The 15,736-nt window shown below is 40.6% G+C and overlaps 1 protein-coding gene across 7 annotated transcripts in view; it reads left to right on the top strand.

Moving 5' to 3' along the window:
* SPIDR (scaffold protein involved in DNA repair) overlaps positions 1–15,736 on the top strand; it is a 284,566-nt gene that overhangs the window by 57,491 nt on the left and 211,339 nt on the right. Inside the window, exons 1-2 of one of the 7 annotated variants that reach the window (XM_043483180.1) lie at positions 6,830–6,851; positions 6,967–7,096. The exons of the other annotated variants lie outside the window; for them this stretch is intronic. Of the exons in view, the coding sequence (XP_043339115.1) occupies positions 6,989–7,096 (108 nt within the window). The 5' untranslated portion in view covers positions 6,830–6,851; positions 6,967–6,988. Of the gene's footprint in view, positions 1–6,829; positions 6,852–6,966; positions 7,097–15,736 lie in introns of those variants that run through there. 7 annotated transcript variants of the gene reach the window in all.

Here is a 15,736-nt window from a genome sequence, read left to right as displayed (position 1 = left end):
TATCATCTGTGTTACTGCAAATGGTAAAAAATTTCATTCCTTTTTTATAGCTGAATAGTATTCTGTTTTGTGTGTGTATGTGCCACCTCTTCTTAACTCATTCATCTGTTGTTGAACACAGGTTGTTTCCATGTCTTGGCAGTTGTAAATAATGCTGCTGTGAATACTGGGGTGCATGCATCTTTTTAAATTAGTGGCTTTTGGATATGTACGCAGAAGTGGAATTTCTGGGTCCTTATGGTAGTTCTAGTTTTAGATTTTTGAGAAACCTTGATATTGTTTTCCACAGTGCTGCACCAATTTACATTCCTACCAACAGTGTACAAGGGCTCCCTTTTGTCTACATCCTCGGCGACGTTTGTTATTTGTAAACTTTTTGATGATAGCCATTCGGACAGGTGTGAGGTGGTATCTCAGTTTGGTTTTGACGTGCGTTTCCCTGATGACTCAGTGATGTGGAGCATGTTTTCATGTGTCCGTTGGCCCGCTGCATCACCGTGTAATGAGAACTTTTTAGAGATGTGCTCAGCCTTCAAGTAAGCAATACAGTATTTGTAACTACAGTCACCATGCTGTACATTATATCCGCATGACTGAATTATTTTATTGCTGGAAATCTGTACTTTTGGACTCTCTTTATCCATTTCTCCTTCCCCCTTACCCCCTTTTTCAGCTTCTGCCTCTGATAACCACCGGTCTAGTCTCTGTATTTGCAGCTTGGATATTTGTTGTTCTTATTGATTGTTTTAAATCTCCACATATAAAGAAGTGAAACTAGCTCAGTCGTGTCTGACTCCTTGCGAACCCATGGACTATACAGTCCATGGAATTCTCTAGGTAAGAATACTGGAGTGGGTAGCTGTTCCCTTCTCCAGGGAATTTTCCCAACCCAGGGATCGAACCCAGGTCTCCCGCATTGCAGGCAGATTCTTTACCAGCTGAGCCACAAGGGAAGCCCAAAAATGAAAGTGAAAGTTGCTCAGTCGTGTCTGACTTTTTGTGACCCTACAGTCAGTCCATGGAATTCTGTAGACCAGAATACTGGAATGGGTAGCTTTTTCCCTTCTCCAGCGGACCTTCCCGACCCAGGAATCAGACCGGGGTCTTCTGCATTGCAGGCGAATTCTTTACCGACTGAGCTATCAGGGAAGCCCCACATATAAGTTCTAACTTATTTAATTTAACATCCTGCCCTTAAGGTCCATCCTTGTTGTTGCAGATGGCAGCATTTCATTTTTTTTATGGATAAATAGTGTTCTGTTTTGTGTGTGTATCTCATGTCTTTTTATGTTTTCCTGCTTTGATGGACACTTAGGTTGTTTCCATATCTTGACTTATTGTCAGTATCACTGCGGTGAACTGGGCCAGGGGGGCATATATAGCTTCAAGAATTAGTATTTTTGTTTTCTTTGGATAGATACCCAGAAGTGGGATTACTGTAACTTTTAATTCCTTTCATGACTTAAAAAAAAATAAATTTATTATTTTAATTCTTTGCTTACATATTATATCTATATATGTTATAAACCCATTGAGACATTGATATAATTTGTGGTTGATATAATTTATCTGTTTTATAGAAGTAGAGAAAAGAAAGGAGAGTTAAGTATTTTTTATAAAGTGCTACATGATCTTTCTTATTTATAATTTTTTCTGGTCCTTTTCATTGGTTCCTGTGGAATCATTACCATCTAGTGACATTTCCTTGGTCATTACAGCTTTGTTCCCACCACTTCCTTTGTTTTATTGACAAATACATTACTTTTCTATATGTTATATAATTATGTACATACTATTTTATGCAGCTGGTTTTCAAATCGGTTAAGAGAAAGAATATGCATTATACTTTTTAAAAATCAGGTAATCGCTTTCATTGACACTATTTTTTCATGTGAATTTGTGTGGATTCTTAGGTCACTTGATTTCATGCTTAAAACCTTCAGTTAGATTATTTCATAAGTTGAGTCTGATACTTTCGATCAGTTTTTGTTTTCTGGGAATATTTTATTTTGCTTACATTTTGATAGATGGTTATATAAAAAGTTTTAGTTGATAGTTGTTTTTTTTTTTAAATTCAGTACTTTGAATATGTCATCTTTCTGCCTTCTGGTCTACATTGTTTGTGATGAAAAGTCAGCTATTAATCATTTGAAAGTTCCCTTGTACATGATAAGTCATTTTCCTCATGCTTCTTTTTGGACTTTTTTTTTCTTTTTCCTTCAAATTTTTATATGATGTGTCTGGACCCCTTTGTGTCTGTCCTACTTGGAGTGTTCATCTTCGTACATGTGTAGATTTATCTTTTTAACAGCTTATCAACCAGAGACGTCTTAGTACGTCTTTTGTTACCCTAACGTCATTGACCAGAGGCATTTCAGTATTCACTTATGTAAGAAATCACTGGCTACAGGCATTAGTTTCTGTAAAAATCCCCTGGTCAATCATGTGCTAATTAAATTTAAGAGATTTATAGCCATAACTTTTTGGAAGGTTTTTTATGCTTCTTCCTCTCTTCTTTCTCTGTATTTTTATTAAATGTACATTGGTACATTTAGTGGCATCCCACATTTCTCAGAAAGTTTGTTCATTCTTAATTTTTATCTCTGTTCTTCATATTGCATAATTTCTATTGTTCATCAGTTTCTTCTTTCAGTTTATATCTGCTATTAAACTGTTCTGATGAATTTCTCATTCTAGTTATTGAACTTTTCAACTTCAAGATTTCTGTTTGGTTCTTTGTCGTCATACCTATCTTTACACTTTAAAAAAAATGAGATATAACTCAAATGCCCAAAATTTACCCATTGAAAATGTACAATTCAATGGTGTTTAGTTATATTTACAAAGTTGTGCAATTATTGCCACTTTTTAACTCAGGGTATTTTTATAATTTCAGAAAGAAACCCACATTGATTAGCAGTCAATCTCATTTCACTCCTTTCACATCCCCTAGAACTTTCTAGTCTATATTCATTCACCATGAATTTCGCTATTCTAAGCTTTTTGGAGTCACAGTGGAGTCATAAATATGTGGTCCTTTGTATCTGGATTTTTTCACTAAATGCACTGTTTTCAGGGTTCACCAATGTTGTGTGTATCAGTACTCCGTTCTTATGGTTAAGTAGTATTCCATTGCATTGATGGAATATTATATTCCACATTCTACAATGTGAAATATTGATATACCACATTTTTAAAAAATCCATTCATCAATTGATGGACATTTGGATTCTTTTTTACCTTTCAGCTGTTATGAATACTGTTTCTCTATAATTAAAGTACAAGTTTTCCTATGAACATGTTTTCAGTTCTCTTATGTATATACTTAGAATAGCTTGATCAGTGGTCACTCTGGTTAAACTTTTGCGGGAACTGTCAGACTGCTTTCCATAATGGGCTCACCATTTTTTATTCCCACCAGCAATTTATGGTCTCTCCAGTTTCTTCATATCTTTGCCAACACAACCATACCACTGACTTTTTTCTTCATTTATTTTCTTAATAATAGCCACCCTCAAGAGTATGAAATAGTATCTCATTTTGGTTTTTATTTGCTCTTTGATAGCTAAATGGTTATGAGCATTGCTTCACATGCTTATTGGCTATTTGTGTATATGTTTATAATTTCTCTATTTAGTTTCTTTATTCTCTCTTTCACATGGAGTTTCTGTTCAGATCTTTTACCTATTTATCACTTGGCTTATTTGGGTTTTTACTGTTGAGATATAAGAATTCTGTATATAGTATATATATGTGTTATCTGATACATGAGTTGGGAGTATTTTCTCTGGTGTATGAGTTGTCTTTTCAGTTTCTTGATACTGTCCTTGGTTGCAAAAGGTTTTTATTTTGCAGAAGTCCAGTTTATTTATTTTTTTCTTTGATTCCTTGTTTTGTGTCATATATAAAAAACTATATAATACATGGTCATGCAGATTTAAACCTATGTTTTCTTCTTAGAGTTTTTGTAGTTTTACCTTTTAAATACTGATGTATGATCCTTTTTGAATTAATATTTTACTTGGTTTTAGGCAGGGTGAAATTCGTTCTTTTTCATGAGTATGTCCAATGGTCCCAATACCATGTGTTGAAAAACTGTTCTTTCTCCATTTAAAGGTCATGGTATCCTTGTCAAAAATCAGCTGACTATATATGGATGGGTTTATGTCTGGAATCTAAATCATTTTCCACTGATCTGTATGCCTCCCCTTTTGCTAATTCCATCCTCTCTTGATTAGTATAGTTTTGTAGTAGATTTTGAAACTGGAAAGTTAGCGTTCCCTAACTCTGTTTTTCTTTTTCAAGATTGTTTTGGCTCTTTTGGGTCTGTTGCATTTACATAGGTATTTTAAAATGAGTTTCCTATTTCTGTCCTCTTCTGCCCCACCCCTCCATGGCTGGGAGGACCTGTTTCCTTCTGGTGTTGGTGTGGGGGGCAGAGGAGCATTCCACATGAAAGAGACCGCATTCTAGTAATGACCTAGTAGTGGTCAGGGCCTGAAGATTTCAGGAGAGGGCATGGTTGGGAGAATGCTGTTCTACTTTTATGCTGTGAAATTCCTAACTGTAAATGTAACATGACCAGAAAGCCTAATTATTCACACATTCCTGCTTACACTGCTTAAGACTTGAGGTCTTCAAACAAGTAAACAAAATCTAACAACAACCTTTGAGAGAATCATTGGAAGTTAGCGTTCATAGGTGATATAATGGAAAAAGAGTGTCATTAGTAGAGATATAACCAACATTGACTAAATGGCATCGAGGAACCACAGCACATGTGTGCTCTTTCAATACCAACATGTCCTAGGAGCATTGTGAGGGGTAACAGTAGTTAGCTTTTTCTTGAGTGGGAGTTATGAAATTAGTTTTGCACTCTGACAGTAAAAACCACAGGTATGATGTCTATACTACACCACAAAGAATGTTTATGTGCATGATTGCACAGTAGATAGGCACTGAGTATCTATTTTTCTACTCCATATTTGAAAACTTCATTGATAAATCACTGTAGCTCTCATGAGCCCATGAGAATTTTGTAAAATCAATTATTTATTCAGACAGTTGCTTTACGAAAACTATATGCTCAGGACTGCCACATAGCCTAGGGGTTTACATCAGTGAACAGAATCCAAGTTGTCGGTGGGATGTCAGCCTTGGCGTTCTTTTATACTAATTGATAGCATACCTGAGAACAGGGAATGTTTTCATGAGTAAAGGATAGGGTGAGTAATATCAGTTGAGCTTGCATTGTTTTGCTTTAAACAAAGGTATTATTTATAGTGTTTCTTCATGGGTGAATGCACACTGAGGAGTATGAGTAAAACATTTCTTTAACTAGATCTGTGAACTTTGTGTTCTTACGACTGCCTCTGAGGGGCCTGCGCTGGGTAGAGAACAGGAACTACAGTGTTCAGGTGTTAATAATTACAACCTTCAATCCACAGTAGAATTCACTTTTTAATTATAACAAAATTTTAAGCCTAGGCCTACTCCTAGGTGCAATTTTGGTCCATGTATCCTTAGTTATCAGTTGGTATCAAGATATTTAGATAAGTTTTAACATTCATCTGAGTAAATCATATTTGATTGAAAAAAGAAGCTTTTATTAGAAGGTAAACCGTATGTATTTCCAGTTCTTTTTCCTTTGACTTCCTATGCTAGTATTATTTACAACTTACTTTAAACATACTTTGAAATAACTATGAACAAATAATTATGTCATAGTTTTGAAAGAGTAAGGTTTAAAGTATATGATAATTTTAAAAGAATAAATGTTCAAGATTTTTTAACATTTTACTGTGTTGAGGAAAATCATTTGACCGTGTGATTCTATCAGAGTTAAAGACGTGATAGGCCTGTTTGCTTTGACTTTGAGAGTTTTGTGCTGTTGTAAGATGAGAGACCTGTGAAAGTACTTAGTAAAAATTAAGACAGAAAACTAAAGGGTGAACAAACATCTGTGATTTCATCGTAGCCTTCTACCAGTATAGACTGCTGAGTGTTTGTGGGTTGAATCTTGTCCCTGTGAGTACTGTAGGACTCCTGTGGGTTTCCCCGGATTAGGAGCTGGTTGTGAACTGCTGCAGTTCATGAGGATGAACTCTCCTAATGTTCTACCAAGGATGGCATTTTTGGAGTAGGAGAAAAAGCAGATGACAAAAACTACAGGAAAAGAGAAGCGTTTCTTTCTGAAAGTATGTAGACTCCCTGCAGATGGTGTCTTCCTTGCCTTCTCATTTGCATCTTACCTTTGTGGATGAGTTAACGTAGCCTGTGTGGGAATGACATAACTTGACTATCTCTTACTTATTCTGACTGCATCGCGTGAGAGGACTGCACTGTGGCCCACATTTTTCTCCAGGGCTTTCTGCGGAAGTGAGTCAACACGTTGTTTCTGGCTTTACTTGCTGTCCCTCCCTACCATGCCAGCATTGGGCGCATTGGAATTTTCCAGGTATATCATTAGAGCAGGCAGCACAGGAAGGGCCGGAGCGGGATTCACAGTGCCTGGGGAAGTCCCAGGGATTGTTCCAGGAAGTACTGAAAGTGGGCCAAAGTGAGTAGGGGTCAAAAAATGACCTGAATAAAAAATGGACAGAACACTGAAAGGCCTTCATCATATTTAACTATCTTTTATTATCATATTTAAAAACTGATTTAAAATGTAAGCTGAGATTTTTAGCGTGGATTTCAACACCTTTTTTTGTGCTTGTGCCAAGAACACAGTGTTCTGTTAAGTCATTCAGTGACGAAGACTACTGGCTTGCTGCCAACCAGGGTCAAGTTCATTCAGATAAGCTTCAGTGTAGATACTGAGTGAGGAACATTCCTCCGTCTTGGCATGTTAGGTGGGTTTGGAGAATCAGTTGTTTTCAAAGATTGTTGTGTTAATGTCACATTCTTGTCTGTTTGTTGACTCTGTGTCTGATTAGTGAAATAGCGCTGCTCTCCTAACCATTTCAGATGAGTTTCTAGCAGGCCCTGCATGAACTCCACTCTGTCGTGTGAACTGTTGCTTTACACCACTGAAGGGAACACACAGGATTCCAGAAGTGCTGCTTTCAGTCACATATGCAAATTGAAGCTGGAAAAGGTAGATTAGAAGCAAGAAAAATACTATCAAATACCCATCTTTAAGGGAGGTGGGAGGGGGGATCAGGATGGGGAATACGTGTAAATCTATGGCTGATTCATATCAATGCATGACAAAACCCACTGAAATGTTGTGAAGTAATTAGCCTCCAACTAATAAAAAAAATAAATAAATAAAATAAAAAAATTAAATACCCATCTTTAAGGATTTTATTCATCCTTTCACTCATTGGAATGAATGGTTCTTTCTTAGTTCCTTGGTTTCCTTTCTTAGTTACCATCTTTGTTTTCCAGTTTCAGAAATTCATTGACTCTGTTATATTAAAAATGTACTAAGTACACAGAAATCTAACAATTAGAGCAGTTTTGCCTGGAAATTGCATTTAAACAGGTTTTTTTTGAAAGTATTTAATTTGTCAATGTGTGAGTGAGCAAACATATCTTGGTTTATAGGTGGCTTACTAGATCCTCAGAAGATTACTTTTATTCTGTTCATTGTAGTATTTAACGAAGGGTATGAAGTTGGTGTTGCTACTGATAAAGGTTTTAAAGAACGCTTGCATTACTTACTGTCTGCTGGAGTATGTGATTTGGGGGCCAGTGTCTGGTGGTGGTCCCCTTTCTGTGACCGGTCGCAGTGTCCCGTAATGGCCCTCTTTCTGTGACTGATCACCATCTTACTCAGTAATGCCTGTCTGGACTCGCGCAGGATGCCGTGTCCTCATCAGGTACCAGCCTTCACCGGGTACCAGCAGTCAGCCAGTTAATGGATACCAGCCACGTCACGGGTCAGACATGTGATGATGGAGCATTTAGGTCTGGAAACATATTTTATATCATAAAAAAATAATCCCATGAAGCAAATAAATCATAAACCTATGCTTTTACAGACTTATTTAAAAGCAAACATGTTATCAAAAGCTATAACATAAATATTTGTTTAGCTCATTTTTCTGCATGGGTTACTTTGGGCTTCTAGTAAAGCTTGAGCAGAATAAATTTCTTCCATCAAATCTTCCTGTAGCAAGCATACTAATTTACCACTCTTCCAAGGACCTTTGAACAGTATTAAATATTGTTAATGCAGATAGAATATGCATGAATTTCTCAGAAAGCCTTAGAATTTAAGTGCTGAAAGGAATATAGCATTTCCTCCCTTCCTCAAGAGGCACTCTGTAGTGTTAGTAGAAAGTTAGGGTTGGGTATTATATCGCCATAGCACTCCTTTTGCTTCCATTGTGCCCTTTGTCATAGCTCCCAGCAAACATTGCCTTTCTCCCCAGGTAGACTGAAGTTTCTTGAAGTCCAGGGTATACCTGAGTGAGGAAATGAATGAATGAGTGAAACAGAGGCAAGACATGAGGATGGACAGTGGCAGGGACTTTATAAAAACACTGCTGGCAGGACTCATGTATTCTCGAGTTAAATACCTGTGTCTGTGGTGAAAGCTGAACTAAATACAACTATTTAAACATTCAGTTCTCATGAAAATTGAATTGCTGATATTATATTTTTTGTCTATTTATTCTCCTACATTTCTCTCCTTTTATTGGAAAGCTTTATGCCTGCCAGGAAGGTGACAGGACAGAGTAATGGGGTCAGAGTGCTGTCGTGGGAGCATGATTTCTCATCCAGTCACTGTGCCTGTCAGTATCCAAACTCTCAGATTGTAGTTGAGGATACTTAACATAAGTATGTGTCCTGATACCATCAAAATTTTCAACTGTGAGAGAAGCTAAGTGGAGAAAGATTCTGTACTTAATTAGGAAAAAGTTAAACAAATGACTGTAACAAGCATGCATGATCACATGGCTTAGCCACTTGAAAACATTTTTCCAGAATTTTGTATGAGAGTTACATTCCAAGTAGAGAGCTCATTAACAAAGCACACGGGTCTCATAGGTTGAATGTGTGCTGACGGTCTATATCACTTATATTTCTAGGAGAAATTGTAATGAAACACTCTTCAGTACACAGCGCGTTTGTGGTGGCTGGGAGCAGGGGATGCCTGCTTGTAGTCTAGTCAGCTTAGTTGAGTGCTCATGTAAAAGGTTTTGACTGTTAAATAAGTAGGGGTTTAAGGAGTGGGGGAAAGTGTGAATTTATCAACAGGGATTTTAAGGGAAATATGTTAAACTTTCGATACTATGATGCTTCCTGTTCATCTTTTCCTGTGAGTCTTCCATCTAAATTGCTGGACTGTGACACACCTTGCTGTTTGGATCTGAGGGAGGGAACATCATTCCACCGTGTTTCCACATCACAGCACCCACTCCCTCCACTGCCTGACACCCACTGCCTCCGTGTCTGGACACCCACTCCCTAGCTACAAGTCAGAGCTTGTGCTTCTCTTGCCTGTGTTGGAGATACCAGTGCACTGCTCTGCTGCGTGTGGATCTTACAGGTTTTAAAGATGTCCCACTAGATACTAAGATTTCTGCCTGAAAAAAGCACTGAGTGGAGGGGTTTAGGAAGGCCAAGGCAAAGAGGACATTTGCTTAAGTCAAACTTCTTTCTTTTATCTTATCCATCCTTTCTCTTTGGCTATGAGTTACATTCTTTCTGTGGTATGATGGAGCAGGATAGCACTTATTTTCCCCACTGTATGATTTCTGCTTCTTTTATTGAGCTAAACTTCTAAGAAAGAAAGCTCAAAGGGCCTTATTTCTTTAAATATGTGCCTTTGTTTTGTTTACTTATAAGAAAGAAATTTGAAATCTGGAATTTGGAGTTCTGAAAAAAAAAACTGGAGAAGAAAATGAGAAAGAAAGGAAAGGAGATTTCTTATGTGTTGAGGATGTAGTGTTTTAAAGCTGCATTAAGGTCAGTAAATCATATTAGAAAGGATTAAATGTAAGTATACTTATTTGTGAATCAGTAGATTTGTGAGTGTTTACTCACTGAAATGTGGCTTGCACATATTTTATTCTGACAGTTTTTGTTCTCCACCCTGGTAAAAATTGCCATCCTTATTTATAAAATCTGTTAACAAGTAAACTGGACTCTGGGCATAACATTTTATTTATTTAATTAAAAAATGTTGAATGATTATCTTATTTTTTTCCCCCAAATAACTGCACATCCAAAATGATAGGTTTACACTGTATGGTTTACTCCTGAGTTTGGCGCATTTTCCTGTGGTGGCAGGATGACAGGACCGGAAACAGATTTTCTTAAGATTCAGATTTAAGGCTGAGATCTCCTTCTGCCCATTGCACAGCAGTCTTGTGACATGAAGACAATTAAATACATTCACATCTGTTCTGTCTATAGTTGTCTCTAATATGGAATGGCATTGGCTCAAACTGTCTCGTAAGAATTTCTCAATTCAAGAGCACTTTCTCACCTTTATATTACTTCAGTAGGAAACTTCAAAGGTTCTGTTTTCATGTAATCTTTCTTTTCTATGGGTTTTAGTCCTACCCATAGTTATTTATATTTAAGAAGTTAGGATGTAGGATACACACGTGAACACACACGCACTCTTGAATCTTGTCTGCATTACTAATTCATAATCCAGCAACTTTTCTATAGTCTCTCTAGCTGGAGGTAATTAGAATCAGCACTTTTGTATAATTTATTTTCATTTTAAGATGTGAACTCTGTGTGACTGGGATTTCATGGACATCTGGTAATAAGAATGAGGCGTAGTGTCTCCAACCCTTTTACTTGTATAAGTTTTTAGTTGAGTTCTACTTTTATATTATTATCCGTGGCACATTAAATGAAGAATTCATATCACCTTTGTTAACATTGTGTCAGAACACTGTTAGTCCCAAATGTTGACAGCATCACTCCTTTAAAAGTACCACAGACAAGGCCTCTGCTTGTTTGGGTGTCCCTGGTCCCAGTTCTGAGATGGCCTTCCCTTTTGGCTGTACCCACAGGGGCAGAATTGAAAAGAGAGTTAATGAATGCAGGAAGCAGGATAGTGATTTTATGTCTCAGCCTGTTCTGCAGGGATGAAGGTGGGGAATGAATATTTTAATTCTTTTTCTCATTTTCCTCAAAAATCAGCTTAACCATTGCAGACAAAGTTGAGATTTGATCACTCGACTTAATGCCTTGTACAGTTGTCGGTGTCTTCCAGTTTAAGGTAGAGGGCACCCCATCTCTGAGGAGAGTGCAGTCATTTGTGGGTGTATGTGTTTCAGGTATTTTGTGTGTGTCAGGAATACATTATGAAAGGTAGTTCTCATTTTGGAATTTACCACTAGCTTTCTCCTTCCAGATATTCTTCCTGCTTCAACGAATGGATCCTCAGTAGCAACTAACCACAGCAGTGTGATCAGGGTTGACTTTCAGACTGAACAGTACATATGTGTGTGTGTAAAACTGCTTGAAAGAGCCTGGGACGCTCTTTACAGAAGTGGAGAGACTGGCTTTTCCATAAAACAGTCAATAAGAATCTTCGCTGTGTGGCTGGTTATTTCTCATTGGTTCTTAAGCAGCCAGAGGATAGTGCTCTCAAATGGTGATTCTGTTTATTGTGCTCACCTTGAAGCCTGGAGAATTTACTCTGCTCACCTGTCTCTGTCATTGATCCATTTGTCGTCCCCAGGTAAGAGGCCTGTGGACCGGGGGAGTGGTTCAGAGCGTCAGGCCTCAGAGGGCCTGCCAGGCACAAGACCTATAAGCTGTTAGGAAGTTCCTGCAGGCGCTGCTTTACTGGAATGTGGCTCCCACATCACCAGATCCTCTCAGTTTCCAGGAAGCTCTCCAGATCTGTCTGTAAAAATCTCCCCATTTCTACACGTAGGCAGCTCATGCAAAGAAAATCAAAACGAAAAGTGAAAAACTCCACAGGGCGAAAAGCAAACATGGAAACCCTTCAGCTGACTGCCAGTCTGAGGCAGTGTCAATACCTCACAGCACCCATCGCCTTGTTCTCAGCACATTGCTTTGATGCTGTTTGTATTCATGGGCGAGTAGGACTGTGATTCAGCTTTTATTTAGTGTTATAATGAGCATTCACATATGTCTTTCACACCTTGCTTAAATTCTATTGTGCTTTTTAATATTGAAAATAAGTGATAAGTGATGCTGATGAAACTGTAAAAAAAAAAATTACAGCTGATAAATGGATTAAATGACCACAGTTACGCAAAAAGAGGCATCTAAAGTGCTAGTGCTGTGACCTTGAGTAGGTTCAAAACTGCTCTGACTTCACTTTTAGCCCTGAAATGCAGACGGTGATATCTTCTATTAGCACTTGTCAAGTTCCAGTGAGACCACATGAGAGGATGAAGGATTTGTAAATGGTAAAGCATTATATGAATTTATCATCACAATAAGTCATTTTTATTGATAACCGAGTTATTAATATATTGTTACTGTATACTGAGTGCCTTCCACCCATCTGACCATTAGTAAGGAGACAGGGTGGATGTACACTGACCCTGGTCTACAGGTCAGTGATACACTGTGGCCCCCAGGGGAGACTACAGGCTTGGACTCAGTAAGGCTGCATCAGGCGGACAGGAGTTAAAACCAGACATTGAGATGTGAGGTCTTTGTAGAGAAGTCATTCTCCAACCAGCAGCAGAGCACCACTTGGGAGCTTGTTAGAAATACAGATTCTCAGGCAAGCCACAGACCACTGAATCAGAGTCGGGGGTGAGGCCCAGCTGTCCTTAATGAGCTCTGCAGGCATTCTGTGACTTGAGCGTTGCCAAGAAGGAGAGGCATTCGGAGGGGCAGGAATATCTGTAGGAGAGTAGTCTTGGCACTGGCGTGTGTGGGGAGATCTGGAACTCGGCTCCGGGAATGCAGGAGCGCTTGCCTAGTTTGGCTCAGTAGGGTCTGGAAGAGCAGGCCCTCGGTGATGGGTGTCAGGAACACAGGGCTCCTCAGCTGTCAGGTCACGGCCAGTGCTCCTGGGCTTTCCTCTCCGGTGGTTGTCCAGTTCAGAGGCTCTGCATGCTGCCTGTCTTCTGACCTGAGTCTAGGTTTCGGAGTAGCCAGAGGAGCCCCAGGAAGGCATAGTGGTTAGTGTGAGCCTAATCGCAGTGTGGGGGAGGGCTGGGGGGCAGCGTGGTGTGTGTGTGTGTGTGTGTGTGTTTGTGTGTGTGTGTGTGCGCGCGCGCAGCACGGCAGGTGCATTGGAGGGCTGTGGGACAGCTTGGAGGGAGGGAGTGTGTGTGTGTGTGCAGCATGGCAGGTGCAGTGGAGGGCTGTGGGACAGCTTGGAGGGAGGGAGTGTGTGTGTGTGTGCAGCATGGCAGGTGCAGTGGAGGGCTGTGGGGCAGTGTGTAGGTTGTGTGGGTGTGTAGTTGTGTGCAGCACAGCAGGTGTGGTGGAGGGCTCTAGGGCAGTGTGTAGGGTGTGTGTGTGTGTAGATGTGTGCAGCACGGCAGGTGCGGTGGAGGGCTCTAGGGCAGTGTGTAGGTTGTGTGGGTGTGTAGATGTGTGCAGCATGGCAGGTGCGGTGGAGGGCTCTAGGGCAGTGTGTAGGTTGTGTGGGTGTGTAGTTGTGTGCAGCACGGCAGGTGCGGTGGAGGGCTCTGGGGCAGTGTGTAGGGTGTGTGTGTGCATATGCACACACGTGCGTGGGTGTGTGCAGCACGGCAGGTGCGGTGGAAGGCTCTAGGGCAGTGTGTAGGTTGTGTGGGTGTGTAGATGTGTGCAGCACGGCAGGTGCGGTGGAGGGCTCTGGGGCAATGTGTAGGGGGTGTGTGTGTGCATATGCACACACGTGCGTGGATGTGTGCAGCACAGCAGGTGGTGTGCAGGCTTCTTGAGGTTGGTGGGGAAGAGGCCTGCTGTGCTGCCCCAGAGACAAGAGGCTGGGAGGGACTGTCTTGCGTGGTGCTGACAGAACACTTGCATCGTGTTCACAGACGCACAGTGGCTGTGATGTGCGGTGGGGTCAGAAGCCCCCCTCACAAGGCTGTTGCAGAGCTGTCGTGGGCCTGGCCTGGTGGGCCTTCCTCCAAGCCCCGTGTCTGCAGGCTGCCAGGCACAGGTCACCCAGTGCGGGTGTGTGTCCGAGTCCTACCTTGAGCCTTCTTCCCATCACTCTTGGACCACATACCTTTACATATCACCACATCCAGTTTCTGCCATTTCTAGAATATGTGCATTGTGCTTTTTGGTCTGTTTTTTGAAAATGAAATAAATTAGGTATACAAAAATACAGAAAAAATCATGAGCACCCATGAATCTGCACAGCCTGGGAAATAACACATTACAGGGAGAATTTAGGCACCCTCCTCCCATCTTTACCCATGTTCCTGTTTTTGGGGGCCAGTATCACCTCAAATTGATCAGAGCCTCACCTACCCAGTCTTGTCTCGCCTCTGCGTAGTGAACCAACAATGCAGTGTGTTTTGTCAGAGGTCCTGTTACAGTAAGCTCCAGGGGAGACTCATGGGCTAATTCATGTTGCAAAAGTGTCTCCGGGGGAATTAAAAGGCATAGAAATTAGAGCTATTTAAAGAAATGTTATTTAGGTAGGAGAATATTTCAGACTCCTCAGTGTTTGGCTTCCCCTCTGTCCTTGCCCCCAACCCCGCCTCTGGCAGTGACTCTCAGAGGGGAGGCTTGTTGGATGGCCCCTTTCCATGCCTGTTGGGAAGCATCACAGAGTTCTGCATGTTATTAAAATGATTCTTTAAAAGAAAGCATTCGCTTTCTGATTTTGCTCTTCAGAAGAGCAGAAACACGCTTTGCGCTGCAGTTCAGTTTGGGGGCGGCTGAGCTCACGTTTGGTCTGGAGAGCGTGGTGGCCTGCTGCCAGTCTGCTGTTTGAAGGGTTTTCTGCCCTACCCCTACCCCTCCCTGCTCCTCTCCCGCCCTCTCTCTTTCCCTCCCTCTCGAGGAGTTAAGGAAAATCATTCCCTTCTAGCAGAGTTCTTCCAGCTGTTTTGGGGGCTTAAAGCAAGGTGGCTGAAGTGCCTGTAGAGGACTGAAATCAAAGGTAGGGATCTGTTTCAAATATACCTGGGTCACTGTTTCCAAGGAGAACATGGAGAAGGCGGAATCAGCTCTATGTTTTTAGTTGTTGCTCCTATAAAGCATTATTCTTCTGTTAATATGAAATAAAACATTTGGTTCATTGTGAAAGCGTACTGCCCAGCAGAGGAAACGATCACATGTAATCCTCCGGATGCCTCCCTGAACTCTTCCATGGCTCCTGCCCTCTTGGCCATCAAGCCAAGCTTCCTCTGTGCTGGGTGTTCACTCCCAAGTCCTTGACTCTGGAGTTCGGGCCTAACTTTGCAGAGCCGTGGGTGTCTTGTTGGCTTAATCTGGGCTGGAAGCTGCCACAGGAACCCTCGCTTTGGTTTCAGGCTGTGTTCTGGTTCTTTGTTTATTTTTCTTTGTTTCTTAAGTTGAGATGTAATTGGCATATAACATATATATATATATATGTATAGTAGGTATACAGCATAATGATTTGATTCTTTTGTGTATGTTACAGAATGATCACCAGAAGTCTAGTTCAAATCCCCAAGCAGTGTTTTTGATCCTGTAACTTCAAAGCAGTTTTTGTTTTTGAAGAGCCTAGTCCTAGGTGAGGTACCAGCTCCACAAGCTGGCTAGGTCTGCTCGGTTGTTTAATTATCAGTCTCGGGCCCCACATAGAATTCTCATTTGGAAAATGCCCAGTGTTCATCTGATCTCTTTCAGCGGTAACGAA

This window comes from Cervus canadensis, chromosome 12, assembly GCF_019320065.1.
Source record: "Cervus canadensis isolate Bull #8, Minnesota chromosome 12, ASM1932006v1, whole genome shotgun sequence".
Taxonomy (NCBI): domain Eukaryota; kingdom Metazoa; phylum Chordata; class Mammalia; order Artiodactyla; family Cervidae; genus Cervus; species Cervus canadensis.
Note: the sequence above shows the minus strand (reverse complement) of the source record. Positions and strands in the feature narration are given on the sequence as shown.